The sequence below is a fragment of the Podarcis muralis genome, chromosome 12, assembly GCF_964188315.1.
Source record: "Podarcis muralis chromosome 12, rPodMur119.hap1.1, whole genome shotgun sequence".
NCBI classification, from domain to species: Eukaryota; Metazoa; Chordata; class Lepidosauria; order Squamata; family Lacertidae; genus Podarcis; species Podarcis muralis.
Genome location: NC_135666.1, coordinates 3,770,799 through 3,796,480, shown reverse-complemented (window position 1 = coordinate 3,796,480; position 25,682 = coordinate 3,770,799). Strand labels below are relative to the sequence as shown.

The 25,682-nt window shown below is 48.3% G+C and overlaps 1 protein-coding gene across 1 annotated transcript in view; it reads left to right on the top strand.

Moving 5' to 3' along the window:
• Nucleotides 1-25,682, top strand: part of PTPN23 (protein tyrosine phosphatase non-receptor type 23) — a 61,113-nt gene that overhangs the window by 15,928 nt on the left and 19,503 nt on the right. Inside the window, exons 5-16 of the mRNA XM_077936633.1 lie at nucleotides 3,500-3,549; nucleotides 7,483-7,614; nucleotides 8,682-8,762; nucleotides 9,214-9,345; nucleotides 11,179-11,226; nucleotides 13,598-13,654; nucleotides 14,341-14,399; nucleotides 15,768-15,847; nucleotides 17,737-17,851; nucleotides 20,869-20,934; nucleotides 22,018-22,163; nucleotides 24,460-24,786. Of these exons, the coding sequence (XP_077792759.1) occupies nucleotides 3,500-3,549; nucleotides 7,483-7,614; nucleotides 8,682-8,762; nucleotides 9,214-9,345; nucleotides 11,179-11,226; nucleotides 13,598-13,654; nucleotides 14,341-14,399; nucleotides 15,768-15,847; nucleotides 17,737-17,851; nucleotides 20,869-20,934; nucleotides 22,018-22,163; nucleotides 24,460-24,786 (1,293 nt within the window). The remainder of the gene's footprint in view (nucleotides 1-3,499; nucleotides 3,550-7,482; nucleotides 7,615-8,681; nucleotides 8,763-9,213; nucleotides 9,346-11,178; nucleotides 11,227-13,597; nucleotides 13,655-14,340; nucleotides 14,400-15,767; nucleotides 15,848-17,736; nucleotides 17,852-20,868; nucleotides 20,935-22,017; nucleotides 22,164-24,459; nucleotides 24,787-25,682) is intronic.

Here is a 25,682-nt window from a genome sequence, read left to right as displayed (position 1 = left end):
TTCAAAGCAGCCTTTTGCCACCCTGGTGCATTCCAGACGTTTTCGACCACAGCTCCCCTCAGCCCCAGCCATCCTTGGAAGTCGTGGTCCATAAGATCTGGAGGGCGCTGTTAGGTTATACCGTATTTTTCGCTCTATAGGACGCACATTTCCCCCTCCATAAATGAAGGGGAAATGTATGTGCGTCCTATGGAGCGAATGCAGGCTTTCGCTGAAGCCTGGAGCGCACTGACCCCTCTCGCTCTCCAGGCTTCAGGAAGCTATCTGCAAGCCTTCGGAGCCTGGTGGGAGTTCCTGCCGGGCTCTCCAGGCTTGCGGATAGCAGCAAGCTCCGGGAGCGCACAACCTCGCCGCCGCTCCCAGACCCGTTCTGGGTTCGGGGGAAGCTCGGGCTTCCCCCACCCCAGCCCTGTGGCTAAAAAGGAAGCCAAGACAGCGAGCGGGATCCATCCCACTCGCTGTCTTGGCTTCTTTGCCTTTTGGGGATGGGGGGGGGGGAATAATATTTTTTCTTTATTTCCCCCCCCCCCAAAAAAAAAACTAGGCGCGCCCTATGGTCCGGTGCGCCCTATGGAGCGAAAAATACGGTAGTTCCGTTCCACTGTTCCACCCTAAAAGGGAACAGGCTGTTGTGTGTCACATGCCTGTTTACTTCCAGCACTCGCTGGGAACTTCCGTTTGTATATAGCTTTTGTGTTAACTGCTGTTTTGCTGGAGACGAAGGGAAGCAGACATGTTCTCCTTTGTTCTGGAACTACAGTGGTGCCCCGCAAGACGAATGCTCCGCAAGACGAAAGGGTTTTCCGTCGCGGAGGCGCTTCGCAAGACGAATTTCCCTATTTTTGCTCCCCCCCCCCCTTTTTCAAAGCCGCTAAGCCGTTAATAGGCTTTTATTTATTTATTTATTTATTTATTTATAATATTTATTCAAGATTTTAGACATTATCACCAAACACATATAAACCCATTCCCAAAATACAATAAACAAAGAAAAACACACAGAAAAGAAAAACATACAACATCAAAATCAAATCCTTAATATCCATACTTTCTTCACCTTTTTAGACTTCCTCACGTCTCTCGTTCCTGCATTCCAAATTTATAAAGTTCTAAACAGCAAATTATCACCTTGTTTCAATTCTTATTTTGTATTATTCCAATATTATGTCTCTAGTTTTAACTACATTAACCAAAAGCTTAAATATTTAATTTAGGCATAATATTAACTCCAAATTTAACTTTTTCTGAGATTTCACCTATTCTCAAATTCCTTTCAACTAGCTTACTGATGCCACATTTATTTTTATTCTTGCATCTTTCTTAACACTCATACAATTTACAATGTTTTTGTAGGTAATCCTTGAATTTCTTCCAATCCTCTTCCACCGTTAATAGGCTTTTAACAGCTTAGCCGCTAATAGCGCTAAATCGCTAATAGCGCTAATCCGCCAATGGGGTTGCTTCGCAAGACGAAAAAACCGCTAGATGAAAAGAATCGCGGAACGGATTCTTTTCGTCTTGCGAGGCACCACTGTATGCTCAATAACATGCTGTACATTATGCTTGCACATCTCTCTGTCTGCCTCTGTGAGGTGATTTACACACTCTGCTGACAGAGCATGCACGAGTCTCAAAACATATCCGAGGCTCGTGTCGCTGTTTGATGCTGTTCCAAGAGAGACCGGCTGCCGGCCGGTGGCTGGAGCCAGCTGGGGGCCTGCCGATGCCCCCGTCTTCCCGGCAGTATCCCAACAGCCACGAGGTTGGCAAACGCTGCTTCAATAAGTATCTTCGCATGTTTCTGTGTTTTGTTTTATTGCCTGGACTGAACCTTCCAGGACTGGGCAGGTTGGAAATGTAAAGGGCGATACTTTGAGACTCTCATCTAACGGGGTGGGAAGAGGCACCAAAATATTTAGAAGCACCCTTCTGGACACCCGTGTGCTTTTCTGGCCTTGCCACGTGCTTGCTGGGAAAGGTCTGAGCTGGGTTTTAGGGAGCTTTTTGTGTAGCTCTGGGAGACAATAGAGGCCCTGTTCTTCTGGCTGCGGCAGATCGTGGGCATGTCAGCTCGCTCATCCCTTGCAGTGGGAATTGCCTGGTGGGAGGAGGGTACAAGAAGCAGCTGCCTCTTGCCGTGTCTGCCTGGAGGGGAAGATTGGCCAAGGAGTCTGCTCTGAAAAGGTGTGTCTCTATTCCCAGCTCCTTTGCCCAATCTGCAAGGGCTTGAGAGCAGCCTCATTCCAAGATTTACCATATTTTTTGCTCTATAAGACTCACTTTTTCCCTCCTAAAAAGTAAGGGGAAATGTGTGTGTGTCTTATGGAGCGAATGCAGGCTGCGCAGCTATCCCAGAAGCCACAACAGCAAGAGGGATTGCTGCTTTCGCTGCGCAGAGACCCCTCTTGCTGTTCTGGCTTCTGGGATTCAGAATATTTTTTTCCTTGTTTACCTTCTCCAAAAACTAGGTGCGTCTTATGGTCTGGTGCATCTTATAGAGCGAAAAATACGGTATTTTCGGGTTGCGCGCTGCGGAGACCCAGAAGAAGCGAAGCGTGTTACTTCGGACCACAAGACGCACCTAGTTTTTAGAGGGGGAAATCAAGAAAGCTTCTCGGGGCTGCGGGGGAAGCCCGGGTCCCCCCCCCCTGCCCCAAAGAGCAAAGAAGCCAAGACAGTGAGCGGGATCCATAGCTGCGCAACCTCTCCAGCTGGGAGCTAAACCTCTCCAGCGCGGCTAAAGAAGCGTGGCTAAAGAAGCCAAGGCAGCGAGCGCAATCTATCCTGCTCGCTTCCTTGGCTTCTGCCATAGCCGGGCGCAACTTCTCCCAGCTGGAGAGGCTGCGCGCGGCTATGGCAATTCCCCCACCTCCCACAAAAGCCCACAGGAGCCGCGCACCCTTTAAGGAGCGCGCGGCTCCTGTGGGCTTTTCTATGAGGAGGGAGGAGGGACTGACTGGCCACGTCAGTCCCTTCTCCCTCCTGGGGAAAAGCCCGCAAGAGCCGTGCGAAGCTTGTGTGTGGCTCTGGGGGGCTTTTCCTGCCTGCCTCCCGCCTGCATTCGCTCCATAGGACGCACAGACTTTTCCCCTTTGTTTTTAAGAGGGAAGAAGTGCGTCCTACGGAGCGAAAAATACGGTAAATCTCTCAACCATCAGAGCAACTGGGTACTTGGTCAATTTTCATTGGGGGTCAGGTCCCCTGACATTTCTGGAAAGATGGCCTCTTTCGCCTTTAGGACCACAGTTTTGAGGAGGAACGTTGAGTTAAATTCTTCAGGGAAACAAATTTTTATTGGGCAGAATGCCTAGTTTCAATAATCATGTTAACAGGGCAAAGTGTTTTATTCTGTTGGATGTATCTTGCTCTTTTACGGCTTCTGGCTGTGCAAATGAATAATAAAACACTCTCCATAGTAGTAGGCGGGGAGAGACTGCCTGGGGAGCCGCTGCCTATCGGACGATGCCGCCACTCACCCTTTCCCTCTCTCCTCCTCCAGGCGCATTGCATTCCATGCTCGGAGCAATGGACAAAAGGGTATCCGAGGAGGTAAGGCTTTGGGCTTTCAGTTCCCCTCCTCGCCAGGTTAATAGCATCAAAGGCACCTCCAATTAGTATTTTGGGGCTTTAAAAAAAATAATCTGGTTTTTTAAAGAGCTTAGTTAAAAGTCTCACCATCGTCAGCAGGGTTGCTTCCTATGAGCCCGCTGCGTGTGGTAGTGCATTTATTTGCTTATTTATGTACGGTAATTTATTATTTTGCCGCCTTTGTTGTTGTGCCTTTTTTGTAAACCTCTTTGATTTTCTACAAGCAAACGGTATATAGATAGATAGATAGATAGATAGATAGATAGATAGATAGATAGATATAGATGTTTGCTTTCGTAGATTTTCACGGGTACAGGAATGCAGGTTTTGGTGTCCTCGGGTGTCTTCCCGTGTAAAAGTTGGGGTGTCTAGGCGACGTTTCGACGAGGTCTCACTCGTCATCTTCAGGCTGGTGCTTTCGGCTTCTTGTTACTGGAACAGAGCAGGATCTCAGTGTTTGAGTTCCTATAAATACTGTTGAGGAGGTGTGGCCTCTAATGTTCTTGGGCAGAGAGGAAGTTCCCAGGCTAGTGTGCCTTTTCTTCTTTTGTTTCTTAATTACTTGAGGGATATCTTGAGTGATTTCTTGAGTTGTATCCTGAGTACCACTTAGGTGGGTCATTAGGTGTGGATTAGTTGCTAAAGCCTTTGTGTCTTGACCTCTTGAACTTTGTGAAGAGTTTTCCTGGGAAGATGGTTGTACTGCATTTTGTTGTGCTCTGGCTTGGCTTCGTGTATAGGGGCGAGCTGTGGTTTTCTGGTCTGTGCCAGCCAGATCTGTGTAGGGATTGCAGGGGGGTGCAGCATCCGGAGGTGCCACCATGGTTTGGCTACTGGATGGTATCTGTAATTCATCTGTGGAGAGGGTCTGGGTTTGGGTCTGGTGTGGTTGATTGGTGATGGCGTTCTGTGTGCCTCTGGCTCTGGTGTCAGTTTTTGTGGGGAGGGCTAATTTCCAGATGTCTGGCAAGCGGGATGTGTCGTCACGCTTGTTCATGTTGTGAGGGTGTTTCTCTATCTCGATGGCTTCCATGATTATTCTCTTGTGGTGATGTTCCATGTTAAAGAGCAATTTGGAATCTGCAAAATTAATTTCGTGTCCTGTTTCTTTCATGTGTTGGAAAAGAGAGGAAGTTTTTTCTTCTTTTTTGACGGCATTCTTGTGTTCTGCGATACGTGCATTTATTCGTCTGTTAGTTTGTCCAATGTACGTGGCTGGGCAGACTTTGCAGGGTATTTCATAGACCCCTTGGTTTTCCAACTGGATTTTATCCTTGGGGTTTCTGAGGATATTGGCTATTTTTTGGTTGGTGCAAAAGGCTGTTTTGATATTGTGTTTATGGAGGATTTTGCTAATTTTATCTGTAGTGCCCTTGATATAAGGAAGGAGGGCCATGCCATTGTTTTCTTCTGTGTCTTGGTTTTTGGGGGGTGTTTCTTTTTGGATTAGCTTCGTAACCCTGTTTTGCTGGTATCCATTGGCAATTAACACATTTGAGAGATTCTGTAACTCAGTTGTCAAGTGGTTTTTGTCAGCCAGGCGTTTGGTTCTGGAGATGAGAGTCTTGGCTACGGAGTTTATTTGTGCAGGGTGGTGGTGTGATTGTGCATGTAAGTAGCGGTTGGTGTGTGTTTTTTTCCGGTAGATAGTGTGTCCTAGGGAGCCATCAGGTTTTTTGTAGATTAGGACGTCAAGGAAGGGAAGTTGGTTGTTGGCTTCTATTTCCATAGTGAATTGTATTTTGGGGTGTAGGCTGTTGAGATGTGTGAGGAAGCTATCCAGTTTTTCCTTCCCGTGTGGCCAAATTACAAAGGTGTCGTCAACATATCTGAGCCAAAGTTTGGGTTTGTGTTCTGACTTGTCTAAGGCATTGGTTTCAAAGTGTTCCATGTACAGGTTTGCGATGACCGGTGAGAGGGGTGATCCCATAGGTGCTCCTTCTATCTGTTTGTATCTTTGTCCATTGTGGATGAAGTACGTGTTGGTTAGGCAGTGCTTGGTCAGGTCCAAGATGTATTCGGGGGGATTGTATTTGTTTTGAATGGCTGTCAAGGCTTCATTAATGGGCACTTGTGTGAAGAGAGATACAACATCGAAGCTCACAAGTAGGTCATTGGGATGTAGGTTTTGCTTCTTTATTGTTTCTATGAACTGGAAGGAGTTTGGAACGTGTGAAGAGATGGATTCTGCATAGGGCTGAAGTTGCTTGGCGAGAAATTTAGCGAGATTTTGTAGAGGTGAGCCTATGGAGCTGACTATTGGTCTGAGTGGTGTTCCTTCTTTGTGTATCTTGGGGAGGCCGTAGAGTTTGGGGCATCTGGATGATTTTTCTCTGGGGATGATTCTTAGCTGGATTTCTTCACTGATAGGAGAGGCTTTTATTTGTCCTAATCTACAAAAAACCTGATGGCTCCCTAGGACACACTATCTACCGGAAAAAAACACACACCAACCGCTACTTACATGCACAATCACACCACCACCCTGCACAAATAAACTCCGTAGCCAAGACTCTCATCTCCAGAACCAAACGCCTGGCTGACAAAAACCACTTGACAACTGAGTTACAGAATCTCTCAAATGTGTTAATTGCCAATGGATACCAGCAAAACAGGGTTACGAAGCTAATCCAAAAAGAAACACCCCCCAAAAACCAAGACACAGAAGAAAACAATGGCATGGCCCTCCTTCCTTATATCAAGGGCACTACAGATAAAATTAGCAAAATCCTCCATAAACACAATATCAAAACAGCCTTTTGCACCAACCAAAAAATAGCCAATATCCTCAGAAACCCCAAGGATAAAATCCAGTTGGAAAACCAAGGGGTCTATGAAATACCCTGCAAAGTCTGCCCAGCCACGTACATTGGACAAACTAACAGACGAATAAATGCACGTATCGCAGAACACAAGAATGCCGTCAAAAAAGAAGAAAAAACTTCCTCTCTTTTCCAACACATGAAAGAAACAGGACACGAAATTAATTTTGCAGATTCCAAATTGCTCTTTAACATGGAACATCACCACAAGAGAATAATCATGGAAGCCATCGAGATAGAGAAACACCCTCACAACATGAACAAGCGTGACGACACATCCCGCTTGCCAGACATCTGGAAATTAGCCCTCCCCACAAAAACTGACACCAGAGCCAGAGGCACACAGAACGCCATCACCAATCAACCACACCAGACCCAAACCCAGACCCTCTCCACAGATGAATTACAGATACCATCCAGTAGCCAAACCATGGTGGCACCTCCGGATGCTGCACCCCCCTGCAATCCCTACACAGATCTGGCTGGCACAGACCAGAAAACCACAGCTCGCCCCTATACACGAAGCCAAGCCAGAGCACAACAAAATGCAGTACAACCATCTTCCCAGGAAAACTCTTCACAAAGTTCAAGAGGTCAAGACACAAAGGCTTTAGCAACTAATCCACACCTAATGACCCACCTAAGTGGTACTCAGGATACAACTCAAGAAATCACTCAAGATATCCCTCAAGTAATTAAGAAACAAAAGAAGAAAAGGCACACTAGCCTGGGAACTTCCTCTCTGCCCAAGAACATTAGAGGCCACACCTCCTCAACAGTATTTATAGGAACTCAAACACTGAGATCCTGCTCTGTTCCAGTAACAAGAAGCCGAAAGCACCAGCCTGAAGATGACGAGTGAGACCTCGTCGAAACGTCGCCTAGACACCCCAACTTTTACACGGGAAGACACCCGAGGACACCAAAACCTGCATAGATATAGATATATATATAGAGAGAGAGAAATTCAGTCTGTGTGCCTTTGGGCTGATCTTCCTTGGGGGTCTTCTAGCTGGGCTTGTTGAAAATGCAACTCCCCCCCCCCCAAAAAAAAACCCATTCTGTCTTGCAGGGCATGAAGGTCTCCTGTACCCATTTCCAGTGTGCAGCGGGGGCGTTCGCTTACCTCCGGGACCACTTCCCTCATTCCTACAGCGTAGACATGAGCCATCAGATCCTTAACCTCAATATCAACCTCATGCTGGTAAGAGCTGGGGGGGGGGGCGAGGGGAAGTTCCTCTGGCCTGCTCTGCCCCTTGGCGAAGGTGCTGAGAACGGAAGGAGAGCCTGGCTGGACCAGCCTAAGGGCCAACTAGTCCACTTGCAATGGCCAACCAGAAGCCCTAATAGGAAACCAGCAAGCAGGATTCGAACACAAGACCCTCTTTCTCCCCTCCTGTGGCTTCCACTAACTGGTACCCAGAAGCACTTGCTGCTTCCAACTGTGGAGGCTGGAACCGAGCCTTCGTGGCTAGTGGCCACTGACAGCTCTCTCCTCCATGTATTTCCAAAGCAAAGGGCAGAGCAGAGCGACTCATTGTTGTAACTGGGCTGGGCGATTTTAAAATGTGCTTTCTAGAGGTGATCTCCGCTCATGCGACAGTAGGTGCAGTAGAGGTCACCTGCAGCCTTGCGTCCAAGGCTGTAGAACACTGTAAATGAGAGCATCTTGTATGCCCCGCAGAGGACCTTAAGGTCCATGAATAATCATAGTTTAGAGGTCCTCGGCCCTAAGGAAGTCAGACTATCCTCCACCAGGGCCAGGGCCTTCTCAGTGGTGGCTCCGATCTGGTGGAATGCTCTGTCCCAGGAGACCAGGGCCCTGCAGAATTTAACTTCCTTCTGCAGGGCCTCTAAGACAGAGCTATTCCACCTGGCTTTCAGCTTTAACTTAGCCTGATCTTTTATTCCCCTTCCTTCCCTCCCTCTCCCCTTTTTATGAAGATTACCCGCTCTGGGATCCCACAGCTAATTCTCCCCTGGTCTCCTCGCTGGCCCAAATAGGACTCATTTAGCCAGCTAGCCCTGGTGATCATCTGATGTTTATTGGATGGATTTCCCCCCAAATTGATTTTTGAATTCTGAATTTATTGTTATTCGCGTCTTATACTGCATTTCATGATGTTTTTTGTTGCATCAATTAAGTGTTTTAAATTTGTTGTTAACCTCCCTGAGCCCGGTTTTCTGAACTGGGAGGGGCGGCATATAACTAAAAATTTATTATTTTTATTATTTTTATTATTTATTTCTTCGTCGCCTGCATGTCTAAAGGGCCAAGCCCAGGAGTGCCTTCTGGAGAAGTCGATGCTGGACAACCGGAAGAGCTTCCTTGTGGCCAGGATCAGTGCCCAGGTGAGCAGTTTGGGGAGCCTTGAACTTGGGTGACCAGTGCCTGAAAAGTGGCCTCCCCCTGAGCCTGGGGCAGGTTAGAGGCCTTCCTCTAAAGCAGCCAGGTGCATTTTTTGCTGTGCAGTTAGGTTTGCTTGACAGGGCTGTCCCACATGCCCTCCCCGATAGAGCTGTAGAATCAGACGAGACCCCCAAAGGCCATCTAGCCCAACCCCTTGCAATGCAGGAATCATAGCTCAAGAATCCCCGACAGATGGCCATCCAAATTCTGCATAAAAACCTCCAGTGAAGGAGAGTCCACTTACCTTTAGAAAGTTATTCTAATGTTCAGTTAGGTTCTCCTTTCTTGTGATACGCATCCGTCGGTTCGGCTCCTGCAGTGGGGAAAATTTGTCAGCGTCTAAAGCAGTAATCACTCAGAACCTTTCCTGCCCTCCCAAATTCCCTTCCCAAGGTGGTGGATTACTACAAAGAAGCGTGTCGAGCTTTGGAGAACTCTGAAACAGCCTCCCTGCTGGGGAAGATTCAGAAGGACTGGAAGAAGCTGGTGCAGATGAAGATCTACTATTTCGCTGCCGTGGCCCATGTGAGTATCCTGGGGGGACCCTGCTCCGGTGAGCTGGGCTTCACCCAACATGACCTCCCCACACTTCATCCTTTGGTTAGATAAAAGTAAAGGGACCCCTGACCATTAGGTCCAGTTGTGGCCGACTCTGGCGTTGCATCGCTCATCTCGCTTTATTGGCCGAGGGAGTACAGCTTCCGGGTCAAGTGGCCAGCAGGACTAAGCTGCTTCTGGCGAACCAGAGCAGCGCACGGAAACACCGTTTACCTTCCTGCCAGAGTGGTACCTATTTATCTACTTGCACTGGTGTGATTTCGAACTGCTAGGTTGGCAGGAGCAGGGACTGAGCAGCGGGAGCTCACCCCATCGCGGGGATTCAAACCGCCGACCTTCTGATCGGCAAGTCCTAGGCTCTGTGGTTTAACCCACAGCACCACCCGCGTCCCTTGGTTAGATAAGATAAAACTTTATTCGCATTAGCCAATGGCCATAGCAACAGTAAAACATTACAGTATACGCAGAAAAGGAAGTTTGATATAAGAGCACATTTCAAAGTCCTGAGTCAACCGTCAGTTAGTGGCCCTTATTCTGATTGCCCCTGCTATGAACCTAGCAACCTTTGCTGTTATCTGCTCATGTTGATCTGATAGAAGAACAAACATTGTGGCAGCGGTTGAGTGCCCTTGGATGGTTAGTACGAGTGGGGTGGTGATCTCGTTCCTCAGGTCTTTGTAGAGAGCACAAGACAGGAGGGCGTGTGCCGCTGTTTTGGTGCTACCATCTCCACAGGGGTAAAAACGTTTCTCAGGTGGGATCTTTTGGAATCGACCCCCAAGTACTGCAGATGGCAAAACACCCAGTCTTGCAAGTGTAAAAGCATGTCTGGATTTTGGGATAACAAGTTTGTGCAGATATGGGGCCAGAGAATCAAAATGGGGAGGGGGAAAATAAACATACCCTCCCTGCCCACAGACTGCCTCACCAGAGTGATGCATGCTCTGGTTATCTCTTGCTGGGACTACTGCAATGCGCTCTACATGGGGCTACCTTTGAAGGTGACCCGGAAACTACAACTAATCCAGAATGCGGCAGCTAGACTGGTGACTGGGAGCAGCCGCCGAGACCACATTGAAAGACCTACATTGGCTCCCAGTACGTTTCCGGGCACAATTCCAAGTGTGGGCGCTGACCTTTAAAGCCCTAAACGGCCTCGGTCCAGTATACCTGAAGGAGCGTCTCCACCCGCATCATTCTGCCCGGACAGTGAGGTCCAGCTCCAAGGGCCTTCTGGTGGTTCCCTCCCTGCGAGAAGTGAGGTTACAGGGAACCAGGCAGAGGGCCTTCTCGGTGGTGGCGCCCTCCCTGTGGAACGCCCTCCCACCAGATGTCAAAGAGAACAACAACTACCAGACTTTTAGAAGACATCTGAAGGCGGCCCTGTTTAGGGAAGCTTTTAATGTTTGATGCATTACTGTATTTTAATATTTTGTTGGAAGCCGCCCAGAGTGGCTGGGGAAGCCTAGCCAGATGGGCGGGGTATAAATAATAAATTATTATTATTATTTTTATCCTTTGGTTTGTGTTGGAACCTGAAGGCTGTTATTGGCTCACCGGGATGGGAGCACTGGAATGATTCTTTATGGGAAGAACGAGCCTGTCTGTTCCTCCAAACCCTTCTGTCTATGGGGTTTTGCGTGTGGGTTGAGCTTTTGATTTCAGCTTCCTGCGTGATGGATGAGGGTTTGTGGGGCGGATGGAGGCGATGCCAGATTGTGAGGTGGTGCCTGGGACCAACCCAGGGGTGCTGTGTCTGGCAGGCTGCTACAATAACTGTGATTCTTCTCTGTCTTTCAGTTGCACATGGGGAAGCAGGCGGAGGAGCAGCAGAAGTACGGCGAGAGGGTAAGCCTGTTTGCTTCCAAAGTTCTGGGGTGGGTGGAGAGGTGGAGAACTCACAGACTGCTTGCCGCTGTCGATCTCCTGGATGATAAGAGGTGAAAAATATCCATCTTCAAATACCTGAAGGGCTCTCACGTGTACGATGGGGCAAGCTTGTTTCCCGCTGCTCCAGAGAGTGGGAGCGGAACCAGCAGTTTCAAATTACGAGGAAGGAGATTCCGACTCAATATTAGGAAGAATTGACAGCAGGAGCTGTTTGAAAGTGGAACGGGCTCCTTCGGAAAGTGGTGGGCTCTCCTCCTTTGGAGGTCTTTAAAGGGAGATTGGCTGGCCATCTGTCAGGGATTTTAAGCTGTGGTCCCTGCATTGCAAGGGGTTGGACTAGATGTCCTTTGGGGTGCCTTCCGATTCTACAATTCCATGATTCTGCAATAGGTGTGGGGTAGAGAGGCTGGGGCAGGTTTTGCGCTGTCCATGGTGCTGAACCTTGTAATACGGGCATATATATAGATATGGATCACACACACACACACAGTGGTACCTCGGGTTACATTCGTTTCAGGTTACAGATGCTTCAGGTTACAGACTCCACTAACCCAGAAATATTACTTTGGGTTAAGAACTTTGCTTCAGGATGAGAACAGAAATCATCCTCCAGCGGCATGGCGGCACCAGGAGGCCCCATTAACTAAAGTGGTGCTTGAGGTTAAGAACAGTTTCAGGTTAAGAACGGACTCCGGAACGAATTAAGTACTTAACCTGAGGTACCACTGTGTGTGTGTGTGTGTGTGTGTGTGTGTGTGTGTGTGTTTTAACATACCATTTTCAACAGTAATTAAACATACTTTTACATCTTATTCAATTTTTTTGACTTCCATCAGTCCTGTCTGAAAATTTTCTAATCTAATCTCTTAGTATGCATTTCTTATTTTCCATACTACATTTCAAACTCATAACCAATATCTCTACCGTTTTCTACTTTGTAACACGTTGTATATTTCTCCTCACAAAACTTCTTGTAGTCCTACTAGTGTAATTTGTCGATTGCAGCTGCTCTTCAAATAGTTCACATATTTATTCCAATCTTCTGTAAATCTCTGGTCCCGCAGGTTTCGAATCCTTCCTGTCATTTTGTCCAATTCTGCATAGTCCATTAATTTCGCCTTCCATTCTCCTTTCGTCGGAATTTCTTCATAGCTTCCATTTCTGGGCTAACAGTACTCTTGCCGCTGTTGTTGCATATAAGAACAATTTAACATCTTGGCTATTAATGTCTTGGCCTTGTAATACAGGCTTCTAACTGACCACAGCTGTCGCTTGCTCCAAACAGCGAAACCTTCAGCCTTGCCCTTGTACTGTTGATGTTACAATAACTGAAGGACAGCTGTGGTTGGGAGATGGGGTTAGAAGGGGAGGAGGCAGAGGGGAGAGCGAGGAAGCCCAACCTTCTCTTCCTGACGCAGACCTCCCTTTGAAGCCCTTGCCAGGATGAGTCCAGAAGGAGCTTCTTCTGTTCCCTCGCCACGTCTATGACTACCCAAGGCACTAGTCCTCACACGTGGCCAGTGTGGCGGAAGCCCTGCGAATGGACTTCAGGCTGCAAATAGGGCTTCTTGTGATGAGATGAGCCTCTGTTATGGCACTCCCTGCATGCAAGTTCTCTACCTGCAGGGAATTTGTGTGTGTTATAAGAAAGACTGCCTTATGGGGAATTCCAGATCCCATATAAAGTCCTTAAGTGGGTTCCCTATTGGTAGGAGAAAGTAACAGGGGCCAACCTGAGTATATTGAGAAGCAAAGCGGCTAGTAAGCCTGATCTTTATTCAGGGAACTGTTGCAACAGGGTCCCCACTCATCACACGCAGGAGGGAGGAGAACCTTGAACAGTGGTGCACAAGCCCCTATATAGACCTTTGAAATTGCCCACCCTGTAGCCCAAGACCGGCCCCCTGAAACATCATACATACATCGCGGAAGGGAGGCGGTCTCCCGCAGAAATCCTGTCTTCCAGGATACTAATAATGGTCACTGGTTGCATTACCTGGGCAGTCTAGCCTATTCATACACAAATACGTCCTTAAGACAGGATTTGCAAGCAAAAAGGCAGTGGGAAGGCTTTCCCCATTTGCCTCCCTTACTGCAATGGACTATTTGAGGTCACTGGGAGAATCAAAACGGCTCCGGGATTGCTCTCCCATACTATTTCAGACATGCGGTTCATATATTTAGATATGCGTGCATTTATGAATATTTATTCTAAGTTTGAGACCTTAAAATTCTTTTAACGTGTGTGAGAGAAAGGCTCAGTTTTAATAGAAAGCATAGCCAGTTTGACAGTGGACTTTGGTTGTCTGAATCTCTGCTCCCTTTGCAGGTCATCTACTTCCAGAGTGCCCTGGACAAGCTCAATGAAGCCATCAAACTGGCCAAGGTACACCTTTCTTCCTACCCCCTTCCCTAAAGTGGCTTGAAACGTTATTTAGTTAAACTGTGGAGGCAATGATGGCCCCCAACTTGGATGGCTTTAAAAGAAGATTGGACCAATTGATGGAGGAGAGGGCTGTTGATGGCTGCGCCCCCTCCCCGCTGCCCCCCTTGCCTCTTAGCTTCCCCCTAGAGAATCCCCCCAAGGGACACGGGTGGCGCTGTGGGCTAAACCACAGAGCCTAGGACTTGCCGATCAGAAGGTTGGCGGTTCGAATCCCCGCGATGGGGTGAGCTCCCGTCACTTGGCCCCTGCTCCTGCCCACCTAGCAGTTCGAAAGCACGTCAAAGTGCAAGTAGATAAATAGGTACCGCTCCGGTGGGAAGGTAAACGGGGTTTCCGTGCGCTGCTCTGGTTCGCCAGAAGCGGCTTAGTCATCCTGGCCACATGACCCGGAAGCTGTATGCCGGCTCCCTCGGCCAATAAAGCGAGATGAGCACCGCAACCCCAGAGTTGGTCACGACTGGACTAGGTCAGGGGTCCCTTTACCTTTACCTAGAGAATCCCCCCAGTGGCTGCTACTGCCTACTTTTGGATTTGTTGGTGTACCCCTATTCTGCCCCCTGCCATTTCTGCCTGCAGACCACCTGCTTATTATGGGTATGTTTTGAACCTGACAATTCTTCTTGCAGGGTCAGCCTGAGACGGTACAGGAAGCCTTGAGGTTCACCATGGATGTCATTGGAGGAAAGTGAGTCGCTGCTACCTGTTAACTCTTTGCGTGCCTGGGTCCCTGGCACACCAGTTCCCTTCCCTAATCTCTGCTCTGCACCAAGAGAACCTGCCTGGTGCAGAGAGAGACAGCGAGAGAGAGAGCGAGAGCACTCCTGTCTGGAAATTGGGAGAGCCATTGCCAGTCAGAAGTCAGATGTTGACGGGTCTGATGGTCTCACCCGTAGACCTTTGCTTTGTTCAGATCTGTTCTTCCAGTCATTTCCCCTCGTATTTTTGTGATTCTGTGAAACCATGAGGACTAGAAAACCTTTTTTTTAAAAAAACCACTAATAATAATAATAATAATAATAATAATAATAATATTATTAATACCCTGCCCTCCCCGGCCAGAGCTGGGCTCAGGGCAGCTAACACCAATAGAATCAAAGTAAAAACATAATAGGGGGGGGGAAAGAAAATGAAAATAAAATACAGGTTAAAATGCAATTTAAAATGCAGCCTTATTTTAAAAGTAGCCGATAAATCAAGACCGTAAGGGGAGGGAAACATGAGGGTCAGACTGAGTCCAAACCAAAGGCCAGGCGGAACAGCTCCGTCTTGCAGGCCCTGCAGAAAGATGTCAAGTCCCGCAGGGCCCTGGTCTCTTGGGACAGAGCGTTCCACCAACTTGGGGCCAGTACTGAAAAGGCCCTGGCCCTAGTTGAGACCAATCTAACCACCTTGCGACCTGGGACCTCCAAAGTGTTGTCATTTGTGGGCCATGCGTTTGGATTCCTGAGTTACTCTACATAATGAATTCAAGAAACGCGTGCATGGGAGAAGAACGAGTTGCTTCCAGGTGAGAGCTGGGAGCGTCCACCCCGTTTTTATGTGAGACAAGGGTTAATTGAGATCTCCCTCTGACAAAGGGCTTTGTGTTATTTTCTTCCTCTTTTTCCTTTATTTACTTTCCCCATTTTAATTCAGATTCATCTGGTTCTTTATTGTATTCTATCTTGGGAAAGTTTCAATTGAAAAAGAAAGAAATGCACACAGATTTGCAAGTTTTCACTTTGGGCTTGGGAAGCAAGGAGTTACTAACCAGAACACCCCCACCTCCTTCCATCTTTCCAAGTTTGGATTTTACCTAGTATTCCCCACATTTCTGGAGGCACCCCCCCCCCAAAAAAAAGTCCCACTATCTGTAGTTGTAGTTCCTCTGACTTTGGGTGTGGGGTATCCGTAATCATAACACCCTTTGAAAATGTACATCTATTGATATTGGTTGCTTTCTTGGAACTGTACTCGGAGCGGAAATATGTGATACTTCTTCCTGGGCATCTGCCCCCAAAGAGCCCCCCCCCCTCCAGCAGCAACGCCCTTCAAGCCTCTTGTCGTTTTGCAGGTACAACTCTGCCAAAAAGGACAACGACTTCATCTACCACGAGGCTGTCCCTGCTCTGGATACCTTGCAGTCGGTGAAAGGTAAAGTCAAGACACTCTGTTTTCACAGAATTGTAAAGTTAGATGGGGCCCCCAGCAGTCAGGAGTTCGGCCTACACGTGAGTAGGACCCTGGCAGAGACACATGCCCGACTGGCATGTTCTCTCCCTCCTTGAGAGCCAGTGTGGTGTAGCAGTTAAGAGCAGTAGACTCGTAATCTGGTGAACCGGGTTCGCGCCTCCGCTCCTCCACATGCAGCTGCTGGGTGACCTTGGGCCAGTCACACTTCTTGAAGTTTCTCAGCCCCACTCACCTCACAGAGTGTTTGTTGTGGGGGAGGAAGGGAAAGGAGAATGTTAGCCGCTTTGAGACTCCTTCGGGTAGTGATAAAGCGGGATATCAAATCCAAACTCTTCTTCTTCTTCTTCTGGTTGATCGTTGGGGAGCTTCATAAGCTTTCTTCAGCCCGAACATCACAGCGACTGATGCCAACCGACACTGGCACACTTAGGGATCTGCAGAGTCTTTGCAGCTTGTGTGACAGGACCCCAGCAACTCAGCATTTAGGCTAATTTACTTTATTTACATATAAACACACACGGAGCACTGCCACATGGCTCCCTCTCTCTCTAGCATCAGACAGCAAAGAGAAAAAGGAACAAAGGACAACAGTCCCACTTCATGGAACACAGTAACACAAACATCCTGTCTCCGTCACTTCCCGCTCTGTGGAGTCAAAACATACACCGTCATGTGAAAGACAACAATCCCATGACTGCAATCCCGGAGCAGGAATTCTAACAATCTAGCCCAACCCGCTGCAATGCAGGAATATCTTCCCCGATGTGTGACTCAAACCCACAACCCTGAAATTAAGAGTCTCACGCTCTATGAGCTGAGCTTTCCCAGCTTTGGAGCAAGCCCTATCGCCTTCTCTGCCTCCTGGTCTTGGGTAGGGCAGAAGGAGCCCATCCTTCCCCAACCAGGCACCCTCCAGATGTTTTGGACTACAACTCCCATCATGCATTTTTTCTCAACATCCATCATATCTGGTGCAGCTTAGGGCTACCCAAAGCATAAATGTGCAGTGGGTGGTTTTGAAAGCTGATCGGCATCACTTTTGGCCGCCTTTTGGTGACGATCAAAAACTTTCTTATTCTCCCAGGCTTTGAGCGGAGGCTGTTGGGGGATCTTACGTCAGATGTTTCCTGCTGACGCCATGATATTGGGGAAGGTTTTGCTGCATCTTGATGGGCTGGGCTTTTGTGGCAGTGATTGGCCACTGTCTTACTGTCTTTTGTTGTGGGCTGTTCAGATTTCTTTACAACTTGTTAAATCCCTACCCACAAAAGTGAGGAAGGCTGGGATATAAACATAGTCGTAACAATAAAAGCCAAATAAGCATGCAGGACTGGGTAAACTCAAACATTTACAGAAGCTACAAGATTATCAGCACTCTATGGGTCCGGTGTGGCCTAGGTATCACCTCTAGGGACGCGGGTGGTGCCGTGGTCTAAACCACTGAGCCTCTTGGGCTTGCTGATCGGGAGGTCAGCGGTTTGAATCCCCATGACAGAGTGAGCTCCCGTTGCTCTGTCCCAGCTTCTGCCAATCTAGCAGTTCAAAAGCACACCAGTGCAAGTAGATAAATAGATACCACTCCAGCGGGAAGATAAACGGCATTTCCGTGCGCTCTGGTTTCCATCACGGTGTTCTGGTGCGCCAGAAGCAGTTGCTGCTGGCCACATGACCCGGAAAACTGTTTGCGGACAAACACCGGCTCCCTTGGCCTGAAAGCGAGATGAGCGCCACAACCCCGTAGTCGCCTTTGACTGGACTTAACCGTCCAGGGGTCCTTTACCTTTACCTTTTTAAGGAATCAACTCTCTGTCCTCAAGTTCTTTATTAACCCAATATTACTTCATCTGCAGGTGCACCTCTGGTGAAAGCCCTTCCCGTCAACCCCACAGATCCGGCTGTCACAGGCCCTGACATTTTTGCCAAGCTGGTTCCAATGGCTGCCCATGAGGCCTCCTCGCTCTACAGGTGAGCAGCTGCTTTGCATTCTGTGAGACTGTTTGGCCTGCCAGTTCCGGGGGGGGGGGGGGGGCTGCAGGAAAACAGGTGGGGATTAAAGGGTCGAGATGGGAGGCTTGATAACAAGAAGAAGGAGAAGAAATTATTATTTAGAAGAAGAAGAAGAAGAATTTATACCCTGCCCATCTGGCTGGGCTTACCCAGCCACTCTAGGTGGCTCCCAACAGAATATTAAAAACAGAATAAAACAGCAAAAATTAAGAACCCTAAACAGGAAGAGGGTGGGAGTATTGTGGGTCAAGAATTGACATGTGCCTAGATTCTAACTGCTGGGAGAAACTTTGGAAAAGCAACCTGAAATTTACTGCATTTTATTCATTGAAAGAGAATTATTTGAAAAGGATCCATAGATGGTAATTAACTAGGTTGGCTAAGATATATAAAACAGAATCAGATATGTGTTGGAAGTGTAAAGAAGCAGAGGGAATCTTTTTTTCATATGTGGCGGACATGCAAAAAGTTAAAAGTGTATTGGGAAATGATTTATAATGAACTGGAAAAAAAGTTCAAAATTACTTTAAAAAACAAATAAACCCCAGAGCCCTTTTTATTGGGAATAAGCCAGACAGAAATTCCTAGGTGTCAGAAAAGATTATTTATCTATGCAACAACTGAGGCCCATGTTTTTTTAGCCCCAAAATGGAAAGTGAGCGAGGTCCCAACTGAAGGAAGAATGGCAATTTAAGTTGACAGAATATGCAGAACTTGCAGATTTAACACACAGAATAAGAGAGCAAGAAGAACGTATATTTAAAGAAGGAAAACGTTTATTGAGTACATACAGCTGAAAACTCTGGCAGCATTAAGATAAATTCAACAAATGATTTTTGATGTTAAAGCAGAAAACTGATTTGAATGGTTATAGTAAAATACGCAGGAATGTGTGATATGTAAAATGAACCATGGATGGAGAAGAAGGGCAGTCATTGGATATTTTAAAGTTTGTAAAATGTTTTGGGTCTTTTTTGAAATGTAAAATTGAAAACAATGAAAATTATTATCTATAAGAGAGAGTTGATATGTGCCATGATAGGGCAGGAGAGATTGTCTCACTCCTTACATCCCCAGTCGATCACTGCGGTCTGTAGGCGAGGATCTCCTTCAGGCACCAACAGGAGGTGTGTTCATCACAATGTAGGAACCAGACCTTTAATGCAGTTGCCCTACCCTGTAGAATTCCCTCCCTTTGAATAATCATATTAATAATAATCAGGGACGCGGGTGGCGCTGTGGGTAAAAGCCTCAGCCCCTAGGGCTTGCTGATCAGAAGGTCAGCGGTTCGAATCCCCGTGGCGGGGTGAGCTCCCATCTTTCATTCCCAGCTCCTGCCCACCTAGCAGTTCGAAAGCACCCCTAAGTGCAAGTAGATAAATAGGGACCTCTTACTGGCGGGAAGGTAAACGGCGTTTCCGTGTGCTGCGCTGGTGCTGGCTCGCCAGAGCAGCTTTGTCACGCTGGCCACGTGACCCGGAAGTGTCTCCGGACAGCGCTGGCCCCCGGCCTCTTGAGTGAGATGGGCGCACAACCCTAGAGTCTGTCAAGACTGGCCCGTACGGGCAGGGGTACCTTTACCTTTACCTTTATTAATAATAATAAATATGCTGCCCATCTGACTGCTACTAAGCCTCTGTGTTTCTCTTTTTTCCTAGGATTTTTATTAAATTTTCTGTTTTACATTTTAGAATATTCATTTAAACAACCTTAAAATACCAATGACTTCCCTTCTTCTCTTTCCATGGTTCATTTTGCATAACATAAATCCCTGCATATTTTACATAAACTAAACCATTCAGTATTCCATATTACACCCATCAAAACTTATTTACACAGTTGGATTTTTCTTAATGCTGCCGACGTTTTCAAGTGCGCACAATTCCCCCCCCCCCCATATATTCAATAAACATTTTCCAGTCTTCTTTAAACGTATGTTCTTGTTCTCTTATTCTACAAGTGCTGGAGATGCAGTGAAGATGAAGGTACGTTCTATCGTATGTTGTGGACCTGTTAAAGGGTAAAATAGCATTGGGAAAAAATGTTTAAAAGTACTTTCAAAACAAAAAAACAAAAAACCAGAGTCCTTTTAGAATAGAATCATAGAGTTGGAAGAGACCACAAGGGCCATCAAGTCCCACCCCCTGCCAAGCAGGAAACACCATCAGAGCACTCCTGACATATGGTTGTCAAGCCTCTGCTTAAAGACCTCCAAAGAAGGAGACTCCACCACACTCCTTGGCAGCAAATTCCACTGTCGAACAGCTCTTACTGTCAGGAGGTTCTTCCTAATGTTTAGGTGGAATCTTCTTTCTTGTAGTTTGGATCCATTGCTCCGTGTCCGCTTCTCTGGAGCAGCAGAAAACAGCCTTTCTCCCTCCTCTATGTGACATCCTTTTATATATTTGAACATGGCTATCATATCACCCCTTAACCTCCTCTTCTCCAGGCTAAACATGCCCAGCTCCCTTAGCCGTTCCTCATAAGGCATCGTTTCCAGGCCTTTGACCATTTTGGTTGCCCTCCTCTGGACACGTTCCAGTTTGTCAGTGTCCTTCTTTCCACCTTTTCGTTGGGGATAATTCAGACAGAAATCTCCAGGTGTCAAAAAAGGTTATTTATGTATGCCACTACTGCGGCCTGTGTTTTGTTAGCCCCAAAATGGAAAACGAGCGAGGTCCCAACCAAAGAAGAATGGCAACTTAAGCTGATGAAATACATGCAGCTTGCGGACCGAAAATATAGTCGTTCCTCGTTTTGCGGCCAGGATCCGTTCCGGAGCCCCGGCCTCTAGCCGAAAAGGACACAGGGCAAAGCGGTTTGTGCCTCTGCGCATGCGCGAGTGGCAAACCCGGAAATAACCCGTTCTGGTACTTCTGGGTTTACCACGGACGTTCGCCAGAATGGACGCTAGAAAAGGTGGATGTTGACGGAGATATTGCTGTATAGAATAAGCCTCTGCGTTTCCCTTGCAGCGAAGAGAAGGCCAAGCTGCTGAGAGAAGTGATGGCCAAGATCGACGCCAAAAACGAAGTCCTGGAGTACGTATTTAAGGCTCTCGGGATCTGGGACCCTGAAGTTGGGACTGGGGGAAGCCACCGTGGAGGGTGGGGTGAGGAGGGCTGCCTCTTTGCTCATGGGTCACAGGGGTCGTCTCGCCGCATCATCATCATCATCCTAATACATTTTTATTTATATCCCGCCCTCCCCAGCCGAAGCCGGGCTCAGAGCAGCTAACAATAAAAGTAACACAACATTCTAAAATCAGTTCAAAATCAAATTCATGGTAGCCATTGGGCTAGAGTTTTGTGAGGATTACCAAAGGAGGGGGTCAGACTGTGCCTTGGCCAAAGGCCTGGTGGAACAGCTCTGTCTCGCAGGTCCTGCGGAAAGATGTCAAGTCCCGCAGGGCCCTAGTCTCTTGTGACAGAGCGTTACACCAGATCAGGGCCATGGCCGAAAAAGCCCTGGCTCTGGCTGAGGCCAGCCTAACCTCCCTGTGGCCCGGGACTTCCAAGATGTTTTTGTTTGAAGACCGTAAGGTCCTCCGTGGGACGTACCAGGAGAGGCGGTCCTGTAGGTACGAGGGTCCTAGGCCGTATAGGGCTTTAAAGGTTAAAACCAGCACCTTGAATCTGATCCTGTACTCCACCGGGAGCCAGTGCAGCTGGTATAGCACCGGGTGAATGTGATCCCGCAGTGAGGACCCCATAAGGAGTCTTGCCGCGGCATTCTGCACCCGCTGGAGTTTCTTATATTCAGGCCAATATGGTAATCAAAATGGCGCCAGAAGATGTCATATTTGGAATTTGCTGGAATTTCCCCTCTGAGAACGCAAAGTTCCTGGGTCAGTTTCTCCGATGTGGCTATAAATAAGGCTTTTAAAAACCAGTTTGTGTTATAGCATGTACCCCCAAACTCCAGATGTTTTGGGACTACAGTTCCCATCATCCCTGACCACTGATCGTGTTAGCTAGGGATGATGGGAGTTGTAGTCCTAAAACATCTGGAGGACCGAGTTTGGGGGTGCCTGTTGATTTCCAGTCCTTCTGAGGCTCCGCCTAGGGATGGGATAATCCAAGCTCTGCCGTGTGACCCCTCCTGTCACGCTTCTCTCTTTGTAGACAATTCATGGACTCGTTGCAGCTGGACCCTGAGACCGTTGACAACCTGGACATGTACAACCACATCCCGCCCGTCTTGATGGAGAAATGCGCAGCGCTCAGCGTGCGCCCAGAGACCGTGAAAAACCTTGTTCAGTCCATGCAGGGTAAGTTTATGGGACTGGGGATGAGGTGTGTATGTCCGTGCAAGGAAGAGACCACTCAGGTTTTTTTCAGTGATGGAGAACTTGTGATGGAGTTGCTGAGGGACTAGCTGCTTGTTTAAACTTATACAGTAATTGACTGTAAGCTTTTGTGTTGGAACACGTAGCACAACAATGTTATACACTGGGGTTGGGAAGCTGCAGCCTCTGGGCCAGTCTTGGCCTGCAAGGCCATTTCCCCCAAACCATGCCCATCAGCTGATGTCTTTGGCGATGTCAGCCGATGGGTGGAGGACAGGATTTTAATCCTGGTTTGCAAGAGTGCACAGCCAAGGCAGCAGGATTTAATCCTTGCTGTTCCACTGAGCGGGACGCGGGGGGCACTGTGGGTTAAACCACAGAGCCTAGGACTTGCCAATCAGAAGGTCAGCGGTTCGAATCCCCGCGACGGGGTGAGCTCCCGTTGCTCGGTCCCTGCTCCTGCCAACCTAGCAGTTCAAAAGCACGTCAAAGTGCAAGTAGATAAATAGGTACCGCTCCGGCGGGAAGGTAAACGGCGTTTCTGTGCGCTGCTCTGGTTCGCCAGAAGCGGCTTAGTCATGCTGGCCACATGACCCGGAAGCTGTACGCTGGCTCCCTTGGCCAGTAAAGCGAGATGAGCGCCGCAACCCCCGAGTCGCTCACGACTGGACCTAATGGCCAGGGGTTCCTTTACCTTTACCTATTCCACTGAGCAGCGATCACAGCTGTGCGCAAAAGCGCCCTTTGAAGCAGCTCACAGGCAGGAGCGAGCTATTTCAAAGAGGCCTTTGCAAAGGCTCCTGATCTTCCTTCTTGAGCTTCCGGAGGAGAAGTTGGAAAAGGGCTGCCAAAACGATCAAGGGGATTCAGCAACTCCCCTATACAGAAAGGTGGCAGTGTTTGGGATTTTTTAGTTTGGAGGAAAGGTGAGAGGTGGCTCGATAGCGGTTTATGAAATCAGACATGGCATGGAGAAAGGGGATAGATAAAAGCTTTATCTCCCTCTCTGCACTACGCTAAAACTCGTAGATGTTCAGTGAAGCTGAATGTTGGAAGATTAGGGACAGAGAAAAGAAAGGAATTCTTCACACAGAAGCACGGATAAACTGTGGAACTCCCTGCCACAGGAGACAGCGACGGCCACCATTCTAGATGGCTTTAAAAGAGGATGAGGCAAATTCATGGAGTATAGGGCTATCAATAGCTACTAGCAACGATGCGGGCTTTGCTCTGCCCCAACAGCAATGCTTCCGAATGCCAGTTCCTGGAAACTGCAGGAGGGGAGAGGGCTCCTGTGTTCGAATCCTGCTTGCTGGTTTCCCACAGGCATCTTGTTGGCCCCTGTGAGAACAGGATGGTGGACTAGCTGGTCCACTGGCCTGATCCAATAGGCTGTTCTTCTGTTCTCCTCCAGGTCTCTTTTCCTTTAAGTCCCCTGTCTTGTAGGCTTAAGAAGGAAGCTTTGGGATCCTTAAATTACCTGTCTATATGTTACCAATACAGTGGTACCTCGGGTTAAGAACTTAATTCGTTCCGGAGGTCCGTACTTAACCTGAAGCTGTTCTTAACCTGAAGCACCACTTTAGCTAATGGGGCCTCCTGCTGCTGCCGCGCTGCCGGAGCACGATTTCTGTTCTCATCCTGAAGCAAAGTTCTTAACCTGAAGCACTATTTCTGGGTTAGCGGAGTCTGTAACCTGAAGCGTCTGTAACCTGAGGTACCACTGTAATAAATTTGTGTTTGTTTCTTCAAAACCTGCCAAGGAGCCCAGTTCATTTTGTTGTTTCTTTTAAGTACTTCGTAAAAGGTTCCCATTCTCCTTTAAAGTCACAGTGGTCCTTATCACAGAGTTTGTGCGTCAGTTTCGCCAGTTCCACATAGTCCATCAATTTCCCTTGCCCACAGTTCTTTTGTCAATATGCAGAGAATAACATGTGCTGAAAAACCAGAGAGAGGAGCTGAGGGAAGTCTGGGCCGGAGTGAGAAGGTGGGCTTTTCTTGGGGAGGGGGGAGGGAAAAATAGGGGGGGGTGCAAAATGAGGATGATATGTCTTTGATAAATTGTTCTGCTGAAATTCTTAATAAAAGTTATATATATATATAAAAGGAAGCATTGGGAGACTTGGAAAAGGTCCTGTTCCCCCCTTTAAGCCTCTGAGATCAGGGGCTTAAAAGTTTGGAGCGTGGGGAGACTTGCAAAGGCGGAAGGGATTTGGACGGATGGGCAGCCCCGCCAATGGTGCGGCGTCTCAAAATCTCTCCCTCTGCCCCCCTCCAGTGCTCTCTGGCGTTTTCACGGACGTCGAAGCGTCTCTGAAGGAGATCAAGGACCTTCTGGACGAGGACGAGGTCCAGGAACAGAAGCTGCGGGAGGCGCTGGGGGGGAAGCTGCCCCCGCAGCAGGGCTCCCCTCCCACCCCGCCCTCCTCCGGGCTGGCGGAAGTAGCCAAGGAATGGGCCAAGTACATGGAGGTGCACGAGAAGGCCAGCTTCACCAACACGGAGCTCCACAAGGCCATGAACCTGCACATCAGCAACCTGCGGCTGCTCAGCGGCCCCCTGGAGCAAGTGAGGGCCGCCTTGCCCACCCCCAGCCTGACGGAAGGTGAGGAGGACAAGGAAGGCGGTTGCCGCCGTCTCTGCTCTGTTACGGCTTCCTGCCGGTTGAGCCCATGGGCGCCGCGAATCATGGATTCTTTAGCTGCGGTCTCCGCATTGCAGGGGGTTGGTCTGGATGACCCTTGGGGGTCCCGACTCTACAATTCTGTGATTCTACACTCTCTGAAATATGGGGGAAGCCCCTGCTGCATTCCCCTCCTCTGCTAAACAGAGCTGTGTAAAGACCAGGGATGCGGGTGGCGCTGTGGTCTAAACCACTAAGACACTTGGGATTGCCGATCAGAAGGTCGGCGGTTCGAATCCGCACAACGGGGTGAGCTCCCGTTGCTCGGTCCCTGCTCCTGCCAACCTAGCAGTTCGAAAGCATGCCAGTGCAAGTAGATAAATAGGTACCGATGCGGCGGGAGGGTAAACGGCGTTTCCGTGTGCTCTGGTTTCCGTCACACTGTTCTGTTGTGCCGGAAGCGGTTTAGTCCTGCTGGCCACATGACCCAGAAAGCTGTCTGTGGACAAACGCCCAGCTCCCTTGCCTGAAAGCGAGATGAGCGCTGCAACCCCAGAGTTGCCTTTGACTGGACTTAACCATCCAGGGGTCCTTTACCTTTACCTATATAATGACCATTATTACATATATGTCCTGTCTTTCCTCCAAGGAGTTGAAGGTGGTGTGCTCGATTCTCCATTTTATCCTCACACCCACCCTTATAATTATTTCATTTCATTTCATTATTTCATTTCATTTCAATTTGCTGCCATCGGGCATTAAAAAACTCCCAATACAGGGCAGCCTTCAGATGTCTTCTAAATGTCAGATAGTTGTTTATCTCCTTGACATCTTATGGAAGGGCATTCCACAGGGCAGGCACCACCACCGAGAAGGCC